The 19,220-nt window shown below is 39.2% G+C and overlaps 1 protein-coding gene across 1 annotated transcript in view; it reads left to right on the top strand.

Moving 5' to 3' along the window:
- The window catches only part of MRPL13 (mitochondrial ribosomal protein L13), a 39,048-nt gene that overhangs the window by 17,596 nt on the left and 2,232 nt on the right, over window positions 1-19,220 (top strand). The window contains exon 6 of the mRNA XM_040587653.1: window positions 16-137. Within this exon, the coding sequence (XP_040443587.1) occupies window positions 16-137 (122 nt within the window). The remainder of the gene's footprint in view (window positions 1-15; window positions 138-19,220) is intronic.

Below are 19,220 nucleotides of genomic sequence, written 5' to 3'. Positions count from 1 at the left end.
TCTCACCTGCCTCAGGTTATTCCAGAAGATATACAGAACAATCTTCTACAAGAGATTCCTCAGCCACGTGTGGTCCCCAGGAGGTTAGATGAATATACACCAGAAGAAATTGCTGCGTTTCCGAAGGTTTGGATTCCGTAAGTATCTTAGATTTTTTTTTTAAAAGGACACATTGACTGACTATATACTGTATAGGCTCTCAAATCATCAGTAAGAAAAAAATGTGATTATTTTTCTCTTTGTCATCTTTTTTTGGAGACAAGAGGTCATTAAAGCAAAGAATGTTCATATTAGGAGTGGTTGCTAAGGTGGTTTATTTTTTATTTCTGGCTTTTATTTTAATGAGAAAAGCTTTACTTAAAATCATGTTTTCAACTCTACTTCATCAAAACGAGGTGAGTAAAAGGTGAGCAAAATGCTTCATTACCCTATTTGAGTTGTTTGTGCTGTACAATACGTAACTGTAAGCCATAGCCAAAGGAAACACCATGTGGCTCTGTGAGGGAATGAATCATTGCAGGAGGCAACCCTTCAGATTTTCTCCAGAGAAAGGGAAAGAATTCTGCTAAATTAGACCTTGGAGAATGGATCTTTGACAGGGAACATACCACATCTTTATTTTGATAAATAGTTTCTTTTCCATGCAACCAGTTCCACAGTAATTGTGTGGCCACAAGTGAGTATTCGTGGTTTGCTTTATACCAGCACATGCAGCACTGATTCAACCTGCTAGTGAAAATAATGCGTTACAGTCAGCATTTTTTTATTAGTACCAGTATGATTTTTCTTGTGTTCATTTTGAGAGTCATATGTAGGCTCAAGATTCCATTATAGTAGTCAACAGAGAAATTTATTTTGAAAGATGTCCCCTTTCCAGATTATTCTAATGAAATTTAAAAAGAAATGTAACAAGCAGGGAGACAGGGAAAGATATAAATAAGCTAACACCAAGACCAACTTGATGGCCTAACTCCAGCTGGATTACTGGTATTTGTATTTTTGATTAGTTTTTAAAAGGTTATGTTTCTCTTTGTCCTGTAGAAAAAATGTTCCTGTGTACTTAGTCCTACGCTAATCCTAAAAAATTGACTTGGTATGAGACTCAAATGGAATGTTATACTACGGAGTAGTTCTGCCGAACTAGATGTCGGCAGTATGTGGACAGAGGTCACCAGACATGGTAGTAGCAGCTTATTTCTCATGAGTCTCCTTAAGCTATGATCTCTCAGGTGTCTTGTAGCTGAATGATTGCAGAATGCTCAAGGTTGGAAGGGACCCTGGAGGTCATCTGGTCCAACCGCTACTACTCAAGCAAGGCCATCTACAGCTGGTTGCCCAGGACCCTGTCTAGACTGTTTGTTAGTATCTCCAAGGGTGGAAACTCCACAACCTTTCTGGGCAACCCGTTCCAGTGCTGTCACCCTCACAGTAAAATAGGTGTTTCCTGATGTTCAGACAGCTCCTCCTGTGTTTCACTAAGTCATGTTCAAATCAGTAGGACTTCAAAGTGCCAGAACTGAATACTTCCTGTTTTTACAGGAGCATTCAATAGCTTCAAGGTAGATTTTCATGTTCAGCTGATTGCAGAAGACTATTAGAGAATGATGTGCATCATCTACATGGTTTAGATTTGTAGGTGGTAGTAACTAGATAGTAAAAAGCCTTGTACAGTAGGAAAAAATCATTGTACACTAGCAAAACCAGTAATATTCCTTCAAACAAAGGAAGCCTTTGAATACAAAGAGAGGAGACGTTTTATGTAGCAAAGTAGTTAATCTGGAGGAACAAAGGTGAATTTAAATTAATGAAGAGAAGGGGAAGCTCACGTAAGAAGAGTATTCTTGAATGGTCTGTCAGTAAAAAAAGATAGCAAATGTTTTTTAGTGCATGGCCAAAACTGTTGGTACTTTAAAAGGGGCCTGATGCTTTTTGCTTGCTAAGATTAATGTTAAAGGGTTTTTATTTTTACTTAAAGGAAATTAAACATTTTGAATTTCAGCATATATTTTTGCTTCATTAAAAGGCATAGGCAGATAAGGGCATTTACCCTTCATAGGCAGCAGAGAGATGTGGACAAGAGATGTATCTTTTCCAGAAGAAAACTGGTAATAAGATAATGTAAATGAGCAACACTTGAGTAGGACTTTCTTGCAATTCAAAAGCAGAGTACGTTCATAATTCCTTTTATGGACCAGCAGCTCTCACTGCTTAAGCCAGACCAATACAATTAAGAAATCCCAGGAATAGAACAAACGTCTGTATCCATTTCACATATATTTATAGGATTTATATTCCTTCGAAGGGAAAACTGAGTAATGTTCCATTGTTCTGTCACGTGTTTAACAGAAACCAAATAATTTTTTTAGTGAAACTTCTTAATGTTGTGGGCTTTTTCTTGCAAATCCTAGTAATAACAGGAGAAAGTTAGCCTGTGACATTTATCTAGTCTTAACTGAAGCTTTTTGCCTGCATAGAACTCTGTATTTATGTATTATGTGTATTTGTGCTTGCACATCCACACACATAGTAGTCATACAGAGTTGCACTGATTTTGCACAATGAGACTTTATATGTGGAATATTTTTCCTCTGCTTTTAGTAATTGAACTTGGTAAAGCATGTGATGTCATGAGGGTTGACTATCACATAACTACTAAAGATGCACCCTATTTTGCTTTTGTCTTTTTGGATGTTATCCCTGTATTGCAGTTAATGTGTAGATTCTGAGTAAGAGTTTTAAGTGGATTCAGAAAAGGGAAGTGTGTGGTCACCATTGGCTATTAAATATAGTTCTCCGGATTTGACTTGTGGCTCTGGAAGTTTTAAACAATGCTCTATATTTATCTTGTTCCTTTAACTTTTTCTCTCTCCATCTGCCACTGAGATGATGAAACTTTGATGTGACCTAGAAAGGCAGATCTTATATGTGTATAGTAAATAAACAAGCAGTTGCTAAACAGCTTGTCTTATGGTAATATTTAAAATCTATTGAATTCCTAATGCTGGGCTTCTTTTAAGTGCCACAGGAAAACAGCTGCAGGAATTAAGCAGGTAGAGTAGAGTATGATCTGGAGTCTTCCAGATGATTGGTACCAACTTGTGCTCTTCTGCTCATTTTCATTAAGTAGAATTTAATGCCTTTTTTGGTAGGAGAAATTTAAATACTGTGCAAATGTTGTATGGAGGACACCTAAAAGTGTGTTCTGCACACAAAAAAAAGCATGTTTGTTTATATATCTGTATCTAGACACTTCTTTGCGATAGGGCTTGCTTAATGTGGCTTGACTTAAGTCTTTGTTCTAAAACAGGGGAAGGGCATTGACAGGATGAAAAGAACATTTTGAAGATTACTTGGGCTTTGTCACGTTTCTTCCATGTTCTCATGAATGTGGGTAATACTTTCAAAAGCTTACTAAAAAGTCAGTTGTACTTAGGATCCTGATCCTAGATGAATCTAAAACAAAGTCTGTGTCATCTGAGGCACCTCAGTGTTACAGGCTCTGTTGAAAGGGAACAAAGTCCAGTAATGATTTAAGCCCTCTTTAAGGTGCAAATAAGTAGATAGATTTTGACTATGTCTGACCTCTATCAGTTATAAAAATTGCTGTGTTTGTTTTTATCCTCATTACTGGATGGAGATAAAAATGCTGATGTTTCCTGGTTCCAATGAGATTTCATTGGATTAGCCCTGAAGAAATTCAGACTCTGCACCAAAGACCAAAATTCTACAGTATATTAGAGTAAAGCTGAGAAGTCTCTCATGCCATATGGTATATTATACTCTTGTATAACTGCCTTTAGTACTAATACTAATAGAGTTTCTTACATGATAATTTAGCACTGAATTGGAAACTGGTACTTAGCTTTAGATAACTAATCAAGAGTGTCCCTTTTATCAAAGGACATGGTATTATGCTGCCAGAGCTCATCTCCTCAGCGCTCAGCCACCTTACTTGGCATGTAGGTGTATGGGCAGAGAACAAGTAAACTTGATGTCATCTAATTTAGTCATTGCTGTCAAACTAAGTTTCCTAATAGCTTCGTGTTAGCATTGAGGAGACTACTTGAGTGTGTTGATCCTTGGGGAAAATCTGCAGGGAGGAACAGTGTTTTGAAGGTAAATTTGAAGCTAGAATTTCCCTCCCTTCATTTCTTGGAACGATTCCCTTGAGAGAAATTCAGAGCAGAGAGAAAATACCCATTCCCTCTGTATTTCTCTCCTTTGCAGTCTCATCCAGATCAATTTTTGGTAGGTGCTATCAGTATGTAGTCTTTTTATTCCATTCCAGTTACAGAGGCTGGGGAGTGCTGCTGCCATAGAGGCCCTGCAACTGCAGCAGATTTCCAGACTTTCAATTGTGAGGATCATAGTGCTTCTCCTATGGGAGGCATGGGTAACTCAAGCAGGTATTCTGGTGCGAACCACCAGGGGATTGGAATAGAGGGTCTGAAACAGGTGTGACAGAATGCTAGAGAGGACTGTAATTAGCGGGCTCTGGGTGGGGTAAGGAAAAAAAGGGAAGTTTGATAGAACTTTAATGCTATGAGTGGGTAGACTGGGCCAGAAGTTTCCCCTTCAGTCAGCTACTCTAGCTAGAGACACTTTGAAAGGCAGGAAAATATACCTGACACTGCTACCATACCTTTGTTGTGTGGGGCTTCAGCCCTACCTTCTTTTCTGCTCTCAGGATCTGGTAAGTCCTAGCAGACAGATGGAAGGTGGTTATCTTCCATCTCTCCGCTAGCTGCAGGGCTTATTGCAGTAGTTGCTGTTGTAATTTCAGCTTCTTGTCCTGGCCTGTAACCAGACTATTGTGAATGTTGGTTATTAGTGTCAGATAGAAAGTTTTAATTTAACCTTCAGCACACTTCTCTGGCAGTTTTAATGTTGGGAAGAGTTTCCAATTTGAGGTAATGGGAAAAATAATAATGCTTTTCCTGACTGAGGGAATAAATTTATTATTGTCATTTTCTAGCACTGAGTGCTATGGGGGGAAAGGCTTAGTTGTGAAATAGAAGATACAAGATTGAGCAAATTTAGTAAACTAACTTTCTGACGTGATAAGTAAAATACAGAAGTCTGTAAAAGAAAGAGGACTTGCAACAGTGAGTTGTAGCAGTCACTGTTCTGATTAAAGTGCCAGCTGGAGTGTCTGAGAATAGGCAGCTTTGCACCAAAGGCACTAGAAGAAAGGCTGTATGAATATCCAGCTGTAATCGACTCTGTGTTCTGAACTTTTTCAGTATGTGTGAGCCCATGGAAAAAGTAGTTTGCATTATTCCTTTGAAAGACTGTAGAAGCAACAAAACTTCTAAGTATTTCTATATTCTTTAATGATGTCAGCTTTTTAGAGGTGTATAGCAAAACATTCTTTAAAAAATGAGTCAAAAAAGGGGACAAAATACTGGCAGCTTTGTTCAGCAAACCAAGAGAAGTTAGTTTAAAATATCATTGTATAAGTCTAATATTCTTTATAATTTGAGATGTACTGAAAAAAAACAACTACCTGACATCAAAATGGTTTCAGAAGAGGAAATGTAAAGGGAGCATGCATTGGTTTTTTGGAAATCCAAATATTGCAGGAACACATGCATATCTCAGAATGCAAAAACTGACTTTCCGTTTCGGTTCCTCATTATTCTTTTCCAGCTGACAGGCTGCTCAGACAGGTTGTGAAATCTCCGGCCTTGGAGATGCTCAGAACTTGACTCCATGAGTTCCTGAGCAACCTGATGTAATGCTTGCAGTCAGTCTGACTTTGAGTGTGGTGTCTTCCAATGCAAATTGTACCATGGTTCTTCGTATATGTTGAAAGTAAACAAACATAGATAGTAAAATAGATTAATATTTTAATAAAATGTGTTTAAAAACTCTAATGCATAAGTTTATAGTAGTGTTAGTCCTGTTTGGCTTTTCCTTGGGCTATTGTTTGTTACTCTGCGCTAGGGTCTTAGAAGTCTGGGTGGGAGAACGCAGTGCTAAAATAAGTAGCCTTTTTTTGTCCTCTGTATCCTGCATTCTGCATTTGGAATAGAAAAGGCCTGTATATTTATTGTTGTGTACTTTGGTCTATGAGCTTCTGCAGAACCCATGGATAGCTTCTGAGCAGTAAGAGTCCCTACAATAAACCAGAAGATGTAGGATGCAGAAAAACTATAAACTCAATTTATTTTCCTTCACGTGATTTTAAGAAGTCTTCCCACTTTATGTAACTTCTGTTTTTAATTATAATTTATCTTCCATGAAGTTCTGAGCCTGGTGACCACTCTGTTCAACAAGGGTAGAGGTTCAAATGGGAATTAAATTCCTGTGAGAGTGATTTTAAAAAAGTCAGAGGAAGATACTCTTTGTGGCGCATCTTTCCAAAAAAGATTAAAATAAAATAAAAATCTATATAAGCCCTTTAAAAACAGCTGTAGCCTTTAATGGAAAAGATCAAATGGAAAACATAGCTTGATCAAAGATATGTAAGACTATAAAATGCAGGTAAACACAATTATGACAAGAAAATTAATCTTCAGGGTTATACATTAATACTTACACCCAAGAAAAGTACCTCACTGGATATAAAAGAGCCATGAGACAGATAATAGGGAATGAATATAAATTACTGAATTTATAGAAGTTACTAATATTAGGAGGAAAATAGCATTTTTATCTTTAATCTGAAGTAATAATGTAAATAGTTTTCATTTGAAAGTGAAGAGAACATGCTTAATGCTGCTAATGATCTCACTGGGCTGTTTACCTATATTTTGTATCGAAATGTCTTGCTATAGATGTTTTTTTAAAGGGTGTTTTGCTGGTAGTTGGAGACTGATGCACCATAGACAAATATGCGATATCCAAGTGGTATGCTAAAACAGTGAAATGTTTTATAAGGAAAGCACAGATTTGATGTGGAAACCTAGCAAATCATTTGTTTTTGTGGTGAGTGGAGAACTTTCCTATCACCCCTCCTACCATCACAGCAGACTTCATAATGGGACATCAAGTGGGATCCTGCTCCATGAAAGCAGGGAATTAAATGTCAGAATAATTCCAGTGAGAGAATTTCTTTGAGCATCCTTTCTCTTTATCCAATTGATTTCCCAAATTGTGCAGACCTTCTCTCTTAAATCCTTGATGGAGAGGTCTGTATAAATAAGTGTGGTAGAAAACCATGTAGATACAGGAAAGTTAAATTATGTCTTTTCCAGGCACAATTGGAGGGGAGAAAGATCAAAAACTAGTTCCTTTGACAGAGTTTGATTTTGTAGCTTTTTACCATGAATGAAACCATTATTTCCAGTGTGTTTGAAGTTTCAGATTATATGTCTTTTAAATGAGTTTTAAACAGAAATCATCACAGAATTCATCAGTCACATATAACTAAGCAAACAGTTCTGTTCCATAAAAGCAAGGATAGGTCAGATTCATGTGTAAATTTTCCTGTTATATACCATTTTAAAGTTGTTTAACTGTCTGGGTGTGTATATATATATATATGTTTTTAGACAGTTTTAAAGGCAGGAAATTGTTTTTGAAGAAGTATTCAAATAAGAATGCTACCAAATATATGGAACAGCAGCTCTGTGTTGTTCCAGTTAGATGGATGCATTCCTGAGAGTTTCCCTTAAGAAAGCAGAGCTGTCTGATTTCCAGGAGTGCACTGGGGCTGGTGCTGGTGTGCATACTGAGTGCCTGTTCCACTGCCAGCCTTAATAGGAACTCTCCTTGGGCCAGACAGCCTCTCACTTGTCTTTCAGGGGGGGGAAAAAAGACCTTGAACACTTTTGACATTTTTAATACTTGATGTATTGTAAACCCTGAAATTTGGTTTAAGAAAACCAACCACCTTTTTAATGTTTATTTTTCTGAGTAACTTGCCTGACTTCTGGCCTCCATCTGTACATCCTGCTTTGAGGCAGGGGGTTGCAGAACCTGGTCTGAAGCCATGATTTTGTTCCAACTGAGCAGCGTGGGCTGGGCAGGGTCCCGCTATTGACACTGCGTGTCAGCCCTGTGGCATGGCACACAGATTCTTGGTAGTTCATCAGCAAAGCTCCGTGGCTTTAAAAGCAGAGAATCACAGTGTTCTTGGAAAGGAAAGTTTGTAGGTGATGAAACACAAGCATGTTGGACACCTGCAGGTGGCTCTGATAATCGTCTTTATATCTTGTGCTAATGATAACTTCCACTTCCAGTTCCTCCCTTAGAGCCAGCCTTGCCAATCTCAGGTAGCCTGAAGCCTACTGCTGGTGTTCCTAAGCAAACAAATTTGTAGGCATTGGTAAAGAGAAGGTCTTTTGGACTAAGAGATCCTCTGGGCCACAGTTGCCCTTACTGTTCGTTGTCTTACAACATAACTGCAACAGTAGTTGTCTTGCACAATTCTGCAATTTCTAGGGTAAGTTCCCAAATAATTTCTGGGATCTAGTAGTAACAGAGCTGAAGAAGCCAGAGATACCTGGGTATGTGGTTATACACAACATTTTTATAAATGCAAGTTGCTGGCAGGTTTTGTAATGAAATTTTTTGCCTGTTAATTTTTCTTCAGGTAACATTACACAGAGCCAACACCAAAAGACACCTCACATTATATTAGAGACAAAAATGATATTTGGAGTATTTCCAGTAATGTGCCGTGTTACAGATTATAACTTACAGTTTAATACCTAGTTTATAAAATGCTTTTTCTTCTACAGTGAATTACATGGTATAACAAATGAAAAATTGTGAGAGTGGTTACTCCAGCTGTATAGAGAAACTGAGAAAGAAAACCATAAACATCTCTTCCAAAGATGGTGAGGTCTTGAGCTATTTTTGTAAGGACCATCTTGAGTTTATTCAGGAGCCTTTAAAAATTCTGCAGTGAAATAAACATATTTCTCCAGCCTTTTTCTTAGTTCTTGCTTTGTTGAACAGCGTGTCTGCAGCTCTTTGGGTTTTGAATTGTCGTGCCTCACATGGTAGTGTTTGGTTCTTATCTTGGGCTATGGCATGTTGCTGTAATAGGAATAAGTACTGCCCCTCCAACTTCAGTGCTCACCTTTTTCACAAAGCAGGGCTGGCACGCATCAGTGTTGAGAGAAGAGGTGGCCAATACAAACTTCTGTGAAAGGCTGGAGCTGGTCTTACTGTTTCCTAAAAACAAACTGCATAAACCAGGAAGAAGCTATCCTGCCAATACAGCCCAGTTCTGTTCCAATGTACCCTTCGAGGAATCCCTCTGGAAGTTCATTTTCTGTGGCTTTTTTTGGTTCTCAGTAGGAATTCCAGTAACTAACTGGAGATCATTAACCCCCATTAAAATCTGGGAACTATCACTGGTAACATTTTTTTCTTATAATAAGGACATAAAAATGTCTTCGAATTTTCTGTAGCATTTCACTTAAAAGGACTTGAAGGTAACTTAGTCTCACATTTCAGGCTACCAGAGCTAGATCTAAATTCCTGTGGACAAAAAGCCACACATACTTCAGAAGACAATTGCTCTCCTCTACATTAGCTTTTAACTTCAGGCAGCAACTGGACACTGAGTGAGAAGGGTCAGTAGCTTAATCATCTTTAAAACCTGACAAATTCATGTTTAGGTTGTTTAGCCTGTTAAAATGAATTACTGGCTTTTCTCTAGCATGCATGAAACACACCAGTGCTACTGATTCTCGTACCCTTTACTTGGAGGCAGCTTACGTTGTATCTAAAACTAGAGTTGAAGGTAAGAGATTTAATAAATGGGTAACTAGACACTTTTACTTCAGCTCTCTGAAGAGGCTCTCAAGAAGAAAGTTCCAAAGATACTTTCTCCTTCCTCTAAAATCTGTTGATCTCGTATGTGAGAAATTAAATTAATGGGAATTTGACAAGCAATAGAAGAATGGTTGTATATGATACTGTTTAACTACTTAGCCAGATGAAATTAGAATTAGATTATTTTTTAATTGCCCTTTTGCTTTTTTCACTTTTGGTGCTGACAGTAAGTCTGGAAAGCATTTCACCATTCCTTTACCCACTTCTGTATTTATTTTAAGAATAACGTAATTCTTTGGACAAAGCCGAGTGTACAGTGCTGTTCTTCATGCAATCCTATGGTTTTCAGCAGAATATATCACTTAAAGATTTGCAAAAACCATCATCTTGCTGAGATGAAGTTTACGTGTACATTGCACTGATTTAACTTAAATCACTTTCCAGACAGAATTCATGTAATCCAGGTCAAAATCTGGGATTGACAGTAATTTTTATACAGCTTGGTTCAGTTCTGCTTAATTTGTTTTTAGGGAAACCGGTGTTGTAACCAGTTTATTTTAATTTGTAACAAGCCATTCTTAATTTCACTAAGAGTACCTAAATGCATATTAGCATTGGGTTAGGTAACTTGATCTATGGACACTTTCTAAAAACTAAAGCAAGTGCTAGTTTTATGTAGGAAAAAAACCCCACAAGGTGCAGTCGAAGACCACAAAATATTTATCTTAAGCTTTGTGTGTGCAGAGAACAGGGTTAGTCACTATAAAGCTAATGGCATCACAGTATCAGTAAAGCCACCATTTACTCCGTTTTGTTACTAAATGCAGCTTCTGTTACTGTGGTTTATTCTCCAAGTGAAATAAGTTATACTTGTAGAAATACTTTTTAGCTGAGATGATACTCTGCATGAGAACTCCACCAATACGGAAAAGGTTCTTTTGCCCCCAAGCAGAGGAAGAAGTTCATGGTTTAGAATAGGCCAAGGTGGTTATTGGAAATTTAATGATAGTTTAAATATCACTAGCTGTTTCACTGATTATTTTACCAGAAACACTGAGCTACCCTGGGATAATAGGTACATCTTGAGTAGAAAAACAATTCAACTCCTCCCCCACCTCCAGCTCCCAAACTCTGTTGATATTTGAGTGTAACAACATAATTTGGTTTTACAGAGATTGATAGCCATGTCTAATCCTTGGGTTTTGATTTACTAGTGTGATTAGTGAAACAGATGAAATGTGTTCAGAAATCCCCTTTACCTAACAGCTATTGACTTTGGCACAACTTGCGAAGTGTACCTGAAATATATATATATATTGCTCTTGTTTCTGAGTTTACAGTGAAGTTTGGCTCTATGTGGATGTCTTTTTAAGTTTGCCTACAAAAATGAATCTTAAGATACTAAAAAATTTGTAGTTGTATTCATAAATTAACCTTAAAAAGTATGCCAGATAGACCTCAGAATTCATGCTATGTGTACTGTGCGAGGGTTTTATAGAAAACCAAATTATTTGGAACCTTTTTTCTTAAGAAAAAGTTAAAAAACACCTATTGTCACTAATAAGTGGACATGAAAGATGAGCCATAGAATTATCGTGTGTAACCAGCCGGCTGTCGTCAGTTAGCAATAATTCCACATTCCTGTGATTGTGATTTCCATAAATACGAAAAAGAGCATTACAGTAATACAGATCTAGTGTGCCCGCTAGCTCAGAGTAATTGGATCGAAGAGTGGCTGAGGGCTAGATTCTAAGTGGTGTAATCAGTCCACAAAATCTTTTCACTAATTGGTCTTCTCCTGACTGTCATCTGTTACAAACTGTATGGTTATAAACTCTACTAAAAGACACATGTATGAACCAGTGGATATCATTGGTTAACTACAAATTTGGGAGTAGTTTAGGAGTACTTTAACAAGAATTAAACTACATTTCTTTGTGCATTTAGTTTTTCAGCCAAGTTTGGAGAGATTTTATCCCTATCGTTACATAGAATTCTTGAAATCTGTGCAGGAAAATCACATAGAGCTGCTGTAAAACTACACGGTCATCCTGAAGACTCATTCAGCTGTTTGGGGAACTCTCTACTGTTCTGCAGGAAATGGGGTGGGGGAAAAAGCCAGTGGAAATAAAATCTATCATAGCAGCCACAGACCTGAAATCCTCTGGCATGAGTTACACTTAAAACATTTTGATAACTGTGAGTTAAGACTGATACTATTTTTTTATTTTTTTTTTTTTTGGTGGATAACCCATGCAAATGGGTATCCTACCAAACATGAAATTTTTCAAGTAATAGCGTTGCACAGACTGTGAATGGAAGAGATGGATGTACCTTTCCTACAGGATATATCTGGAATGTTTTTTCTCACTCGTAGTGAAATCTTAACAGAATTCTAAGCCAATCTTTTTCAACTTTTGCTCTTGTACCACTGCTTTCATCTCTTTGTCAGTTTATTAGTGTGCAGCATTAGTTAGCCTTAAGGCACTGACCTTCTACAGTGCTGATGCAAGGTTAAATCCTTTCTGAAACACTCATTGTTATTGCTGGTGAGATTGCAGAATGTATAGGGAACTCTGGGTCGCATTCTCCAATGCTGAGATAATTGCCTGCAGGTGAAGAGAAAAATGCAGTTTGAGATCTTCAAAGCTTCTGAACCAGGTGTGCATTGCTGAGTCAAGAGCAGGTATTGACAGGTCACTTCTGCAGCACTGGCAGTCTTACTCCTTAGGAGAGGCATGCTCGCAAGCACACAAATGACTGCAGTAACTCCATGCTATTTGACTTTGTATAACTTCTTTTGAAATGCCTCGGACAGCGCAACGTAAAAACAAAACTATTCCGAGTAGAGATTGTTTGTGGAGAGATGACTATCCAGTTGTTTTGAGCTTGAAAGAAGATAAGGTCATGTTATATCAAATGCTATTTTATCAACAGCATGTGGCTGAAAAAACTAGGCAGGTGTGTAACAACTTCTAGAAGAAGAAGCAAGAGCAGTGTCTATTATAAATTAAATTTTTATAGCTAATCCCAATGCCTTTAGAAGTTCTAAGAAACAATAATTTGGGTTGAAATACATAGTTTTGAAGAAGTATTCTGAGTTATTAAAAATGAAGAGAAAATATTTTTTTAAGGATTGTCTGAAAATCAAAATGCTGTAAAAGGTAGTAAAATAGCTTCTTTAAATATAAAGTAGACATTTCATGTATTACTCAAAGCTCTAAACTTTGTTATTTCTTTGAGGTAAATAGTGCTATTTTTCATGTCTGCTATAAAGATGTATTCCAAGGCATTCTCTGGCTTGCCTAGACGTAGGGTGGTGAAGTTGGCCTATGTACTTTTGAAATCAAGATATTGATTTCAGTATCTTGCAGGCTGGTGGTTACTTAGATTTGGTTCACAGAGTAATACACCCCCACCACCCTTATTTTATATTTTCTGAGGCTTTTTTACCTCCAACAAAACATTGCTGGGCAAAGGGAAACATCTTTGTTGGAATGTGCTGACAAGAATTTAATAAAGATGGAACTGTGCAGTGTCTGTTCAGGGTTGATGGAAATAAATATTCACTTTAGGATTTGAAAATTGGACACATTTAACGTTTGGAAAGGGTCTCTGTTCTGTCGACTTTGACAGGAAAAATAGCCTAGGAAGAGCACATTTTACATCATACTGAAAAAGAGTATTGAATATTATGGGGAGGGGGGACTCCTATCATAGATGCAACTATCCAAGTAGGTCTTTTTGTACTGTTAGTTTTTGTTTGCCATCTGAGATACTCAGAAGCTGAGGTCATAGCTTCATGAGCATCTCTTCTGGCAAAAAGGCAGGTTTTTAAGTACCATCCATCACTTTTCCTGACTTTCCATTCTGCTTGTGTAGCAACAGAATAACAAGATTCAGGGAACTGACCTAGGTTAAAGATAGTCTTGTTTTATGCAGCTGCACAAAGTGGTGTACATTGGAGTTGGTAGGGGTTGTTAGGGGGCTGAAGCTGCTTAAGCTACTCTTCTAACATGTATGATCACCAAACCTCAGTATTAATTTATCACAGGTAGATTAAGCTCCATTTGGAATAAAGAAAATTAATCTTTACTTAAAGTACTTCGAGAAAGCTCTGCCTTTCTTCACTGACTTTAGAGATGACTTGGAGAGACCAATCTCCTTAGGGTAAAGCTTGCCATTGTGAATTCTGTCTTCAGTGTCTCTGGAGATTTCACAATTAGAGTTTTGTCTGAGAAGCAGTTCTGACTGCACCATTGTATTACAGCAGACAGATTGGTTGGAAAAGACCTCTGGAGGTCATCTGGTCCAACCCCTCAGCTCAAGCAGGGCCAGTTAGAGCCAGTTGCCTAGGTCCATGTACAGACAGCTTTTAAGTATCTCCAAAGACGGAGACGCTACAGACTTTCTGGGCAACCTGCTCCAGTGCTCAGTCACCCTCATAGTAAAGTGTTTCCTGATGTTCAGACGGTATGTTCTGTGTTTCAGTTTGTGCCCGTTGCCTCTGGTTGTGTCACTGGGCTCCACTGAAAAGAGCCTGGCTTTGTCCTCCTTGCACCCTCCCATCATTTTTAGAGTTTGATGAGATCACCCCTGAGCCTTCTCTTCTCCAGGCTGAACAGTCCCAGCTCTTTCAGCCTGTCCACATATACAAGGTGCTGCAGTCCCATAATCATCTTTGTGGCCTTGCATTGGACTTTCCAGTATGCCCATATCTCTCTTGTACTGGGGAGCCCAGAACTGGACACAGCACTCCAGGTGTGCCCTCCCCAGTGCTGAGCAGAGGGGAAGGATCACCTCACTTGACGTGTTGGCAATATTTGGATACTGCTGCCCAGGATACCATTTGCCAGGATACAAGAGCACATTGCTAGCTCATGTTCAACTCTGTGTCCACCAGGAGCCCAAAAACATTTGTAGGTGACTGGTACCCAAAGCATTTGGCACGTCTGTATTAGCCCCTCCAGCTAATCTTTCAAGTTTGTTGATATACCTGAATGGCTCTAATTTTGAGAAAGAATAAGTCCGCTTTGTGTTTTGATGAGATTTCACAAATGGCTCTTGATTTTTTTAATCGCTAAAAATAACCTGGATGTATAGGGTGTCTTCAGAATCCCTTAAGTAGAGCACGTTACTTCTGAGAGTTTAAATAACTGTTCCATTTGATCTTTCATTCCACCAGCATTTTGCATATTTTGCTGATAGTTGTATATCCAACCTTTAACGGTTTGTTCACAAGCAGGCATTTTATCCTTTATACATAGTGAACAGTTAGCCCATGTTTTTCATTACATTCACATAATGGGTATGAAAAAAATACCCAAATTCACAAAGCCTTGTAATAAGGATGGTCAGGTCCTTTATCTTTAGAATATGAAGCAAACTTGCCTTAATTTTACAAACCAGTTTTCCTGTTCCTCTCTCTGCGCTGCTAAGCATGTAGTTCTGCAGGCTGCACATAAAGTCTTCACAGGCCACAAGTAGTTCACAAATCCGTTTCTTGGAGATCCCTCTGTATTTGCTAACTAGCATGCTGAAAATAGTTTGTAGCAGTGAGCCAGGCAGAACTGGCTTCCCACCATTTTCCTCGTAATATTTTATTCAGAATCTGTAGACACATTGAGTAAGTTATAAAGAGGCAGATCTGGAAGCTGAGAACTTTTGTTTTCTAGTCTTGACATCTTTTTGAGAGAAAGACGTATTATTACATTAATTAATTACATAATATTAAAGAGGCATTATTACATTTAATATTAAAGGATTTTTTAGTGAAGATGTACTTACTATCTCACTTCCATCTTGAAATGAATAATGTAACAGTTTAGTCTTGTTAATATCCCTTTGGTTCTGTTTTCTCTTACAGTCTGAGTAACTTGCTTCCACAGTAAATACAAAGTTTTTTTCTGTTTTCTACGGAATCAGGAACTGGCAATGTCACAGGACTGCAGTATTTTTAAATATATGATTTATAACATGGCCTGTGCAACAGTAGTATTGCTGCTGTCAGTGATGGAGCTTCTCTGATGTGGGAGTTGTGGTGCAGGCTAAAAAGAAATGAACTTGTGTGGTTCTGTCTTTTTTTTTATCACTTGCTGAGTGTCTCAAGTGGGTTTATCACTTGCTGTGATTTTGATGTTTTGAGGAGGCATTTAGCTTATTTTGTTACATAATGAGACTTAGTTTCAGAATAATTTTTTTTTAATGCATGCACATTCGGTCCTGATAGCATACTTTTTCCCTGTATTGTAGACTGGATTAATGCTGAAATTATTACCAGTAACAGCTTTCACTTATCAAGAGATAAGAATAGAAGTTATTTTCAAAATAAAGGCAAATTCAAGGCTATTTAAAAATTCGACACATCTGAGTAGAAAAGTGTTTTAGAGTATCAGGTTACAAAGAGGTATGCTCAGGTATATCATAGAATTGTAGAATGGTTTGGGTTGGCAGAGACCTCAAAGACTCCAACCCTCCTGCCAGGGGCAGGGACACCTTCCATCAGACCAGGTTGCTCAAAGCCCCATCCAGCCTGGCCTTGAGCACTGCCAGGGACGGGGCATCCACAGCTTCTCTGGGCAACTTGTTTGGTTGCCTCACCACTCTGATAGCAAAGAATTTCTTCCTAATATCTAATCTAAATCTACTCCCTTTCAGCTTGCAGCCATTTTCCCTTGTCCTGTCACTACATGCCCTTGTAAAAAGTCCCTCTCCAGCTTTCTTGTAGGTCCCTTTAAGTACTGGCAGGCTGCTATAAGGTCTCCCTGCTGGAGCCTTCTCTTTTCCAGGCTGAAGAACCCCAACTCTCCCAGCCTGTCTTCACAGGAGAGGTGCTGCAGCCCTCTGATCATCTTTGTGGCCCTCCTCTGGACTGGCTTCAACGGGTCCGTGGCCTTTTTATGCTGGAGGCCCCGGAGCTGAATGCAGTACTGCAGGTGAGGCTCACAGGAGTGGAACAGAGGGGGAGAATCACTCCCCTCAGTCTGCTGGCCACACTTCTTTTGATGCAGCCCTGGATACTGTTGGCTTTCTGGGCTGCAAGCGCACGTTGCTGGGTCGTGTCCAGCTTCTCATCCATCAACACCCCTAAGCCCTTCTCCTCAGGGCTGTTCTCAACCCATTCTCTCTCCAGCCTGTATTTGTCCTTGGGATTGCCCTGACCCATGTGCAGGACCTTGCACTTGGCCCTGTTGAAATTCATGAGGTTTGCACCAGCCTGTCTCTCAAGCTTATCAAGGTCCGTCTGGATGCCATCCTTTTCCTCCAGCATGTTGACTGCAGCACTCAGCTGGGTATCACTGGCAAACTTGCTGAGGGTGCAGTCAACTCCAGTGTCCATTTTGCCAACAAAGCTGTTGAACAGTGCTGGTCCCAGTACCAGTCCCTGAGGAACACCGCTTGTCACTGATCTCCACTTGGACATGGGAGCTGTGGACTGCAGCTCTTTAAGTGCAACCATCCAGCCAATTCCTTATCTACCAAGTGGTTCATCTGTTTAAATCCATGTCTCTCCAGTTTAGAGACAAGGATGTTGCGTGGGACGGTGTTGAATGCTTTGCACAAGTCCCAGGTAGATGACATCAGTTGTTCTTTCCTTATCCACCAATGCTGTAACCCTGTTGTAGAAGGCCACCAAAATTTGTCAGGCATGATTTGCCCTTGGTGAAGCCATGTTGGCTGTCACCGGTCACCTCCTTATTTCCCATGTGCCTGAGTGTCATTTGCTGGAGGATCTGCTCCGTGACCTTGCTGGGCATCAAGGTGAGACTGACTGGCCTGTAGTTTCCCAGGTCGTCTTTGTTCCCTTTTTAAAAATGGGGGTTATGTTTCTCAAATAAGGTGGATAGTGGCTTAGTGACTTCATCTGCCAGTTCCCTCAGGACCCGCAGATGCATCTCACTAGGTCCCGTGGACTTGTGCCACCTTCAGGTCCTTAGGTGGTCTCGAATCTCATCTTCTCCTGCAGTGGGCAGTTCTTCATTCTCACAGTCCCTGTCTTTGCCTTCTGCGACTTGGGTGGTATGGCTGGAGCACTTGCTGGTGAAGACTGAGGCAAAAAAGTCATTGAGTATCACAGCCTTCTCCATGTCCCAGGTTCCACGTTTCCTTCTGGAGAGGGCTGTCATTTTCTCTAGCCTTCCTTTCATCACCAACATACCTATAGAAGCTTCTCTTGTTGCCCTTGATGTCCCTGGCCAGATTTAATTCTGTCAGGGCTTTAGTTTTCCTAACCTGACCCCTGGCTGCTCAATTTCTCTTCATTCCTCCCAGGCTGCTTCCTTTTTGTGTTTGAGTTTGTCCAGGAGCTCCTTGTTCATCCATGGAGGCCTCCTGATATTTTTGCCTGGCTTTCTTAGTTGGGATGTTCCTGAGCTTGGAAGAATGTGACAGGAAGTAAGAGAAATTAAATTATAAAACAGGCTGAACCAGAGCTGCTGTGCCTCTAGAGAAAATCTTAGCCCATGCTCTAGGGTTTAGTTTGACTCAGTCTTAGTTCTTGAAGGGGGGTACAGAGCAAAAAAGTTAGTTTCCCTGTAAATGGGAAAACTCTTGGTCCATTTTATTTCTTCAGCATTCAAGAGTGTAGGGCTGTCATCTGTATTGAAAGACAATGTTTATGTGGAATACCTTAATTCTGCAAAGTTTTGGGAAGAAGAAATTGCTGCCAGTTACAGTGGGGATCACTGAGAACCTTTTGTTTTCCATGGTAAAAACTGATGCTGTGAACTGCACGTACATGCAGGTTCACCTATTCATAAGTTTCAGTGAGCATGGACTGTCAGAATTTTACATCAGCTGTATTCTTTTTCTAATAGATGTGAGTATGCAGAAAAGTTGAGAGAATTTAAGAGATTTTAAATCTTTAATCAGAGCTTTGGACCAGCTCTTCAGTTTCTTTTACTCAATGGTAAAGTATTTGTTAAGAGAGAGAAGGACTGAGAGGCATCGCGTAATTGGATGTTAATTTAATTTGCTGAGTGTTTTGCCTAGAATTCACTGGACTGTGTCTTAATGCTTTTTATGTGCAGTATAAAATGTTAGTGGGACAAATATTTTTTTACTTGTTTTGGTGGCAGACATCTGCTGCACAGACTAATGTTGCATATTTTCAGTGAACCCATAATACTTCGCCTTTCGGCACAGATTTCAGAGATGCTAGTTCCCATATTCTGCCTCCTGATTCCCCTTGTCTTGGAGCCTGCTGTCAATATACAGCAATTTTTTTTCCCAAAGAATGTTACCTTTTAAAAAAAAAAAAAATTAAAAGAAGAAAGACAGAGAAGCAGCTATGTGAAGTCTTGCCTTTGGGTGAATTTCTGAACCGTCTCTTCTAGGAGATATCATTTCCTTTGTTCCAAATGCATAATCTCTGTGCTTTGCTGAGAAGGGGCAGAAGCACTGCCATCAAAGAAGAACACTTGTGCGTGGATTTATGTCATTTATCAATGAGCAGTTATCCATTGATGTTCACAAGTAGCTCATAATTC

This window comes from Falco naumanni, chromosome 3 (assembly GCF_017639655.2).
Source record: "Falco naumanni isolate bFalNau1 chromosome 3, bFalNau1.pat, whole genome shotgun sequence".
In the NCBI taxonomy this organism is placed as follows: Eukaryota; Metazoa; Chordata; class Aves; order Falconiformes; family Falconidae; genus Falco; species Falco naumanni.
Note: the sequence above shows the minus strand (reverse complement) of the source record. Positions and strands in the feature narration are given on the sequence as shown.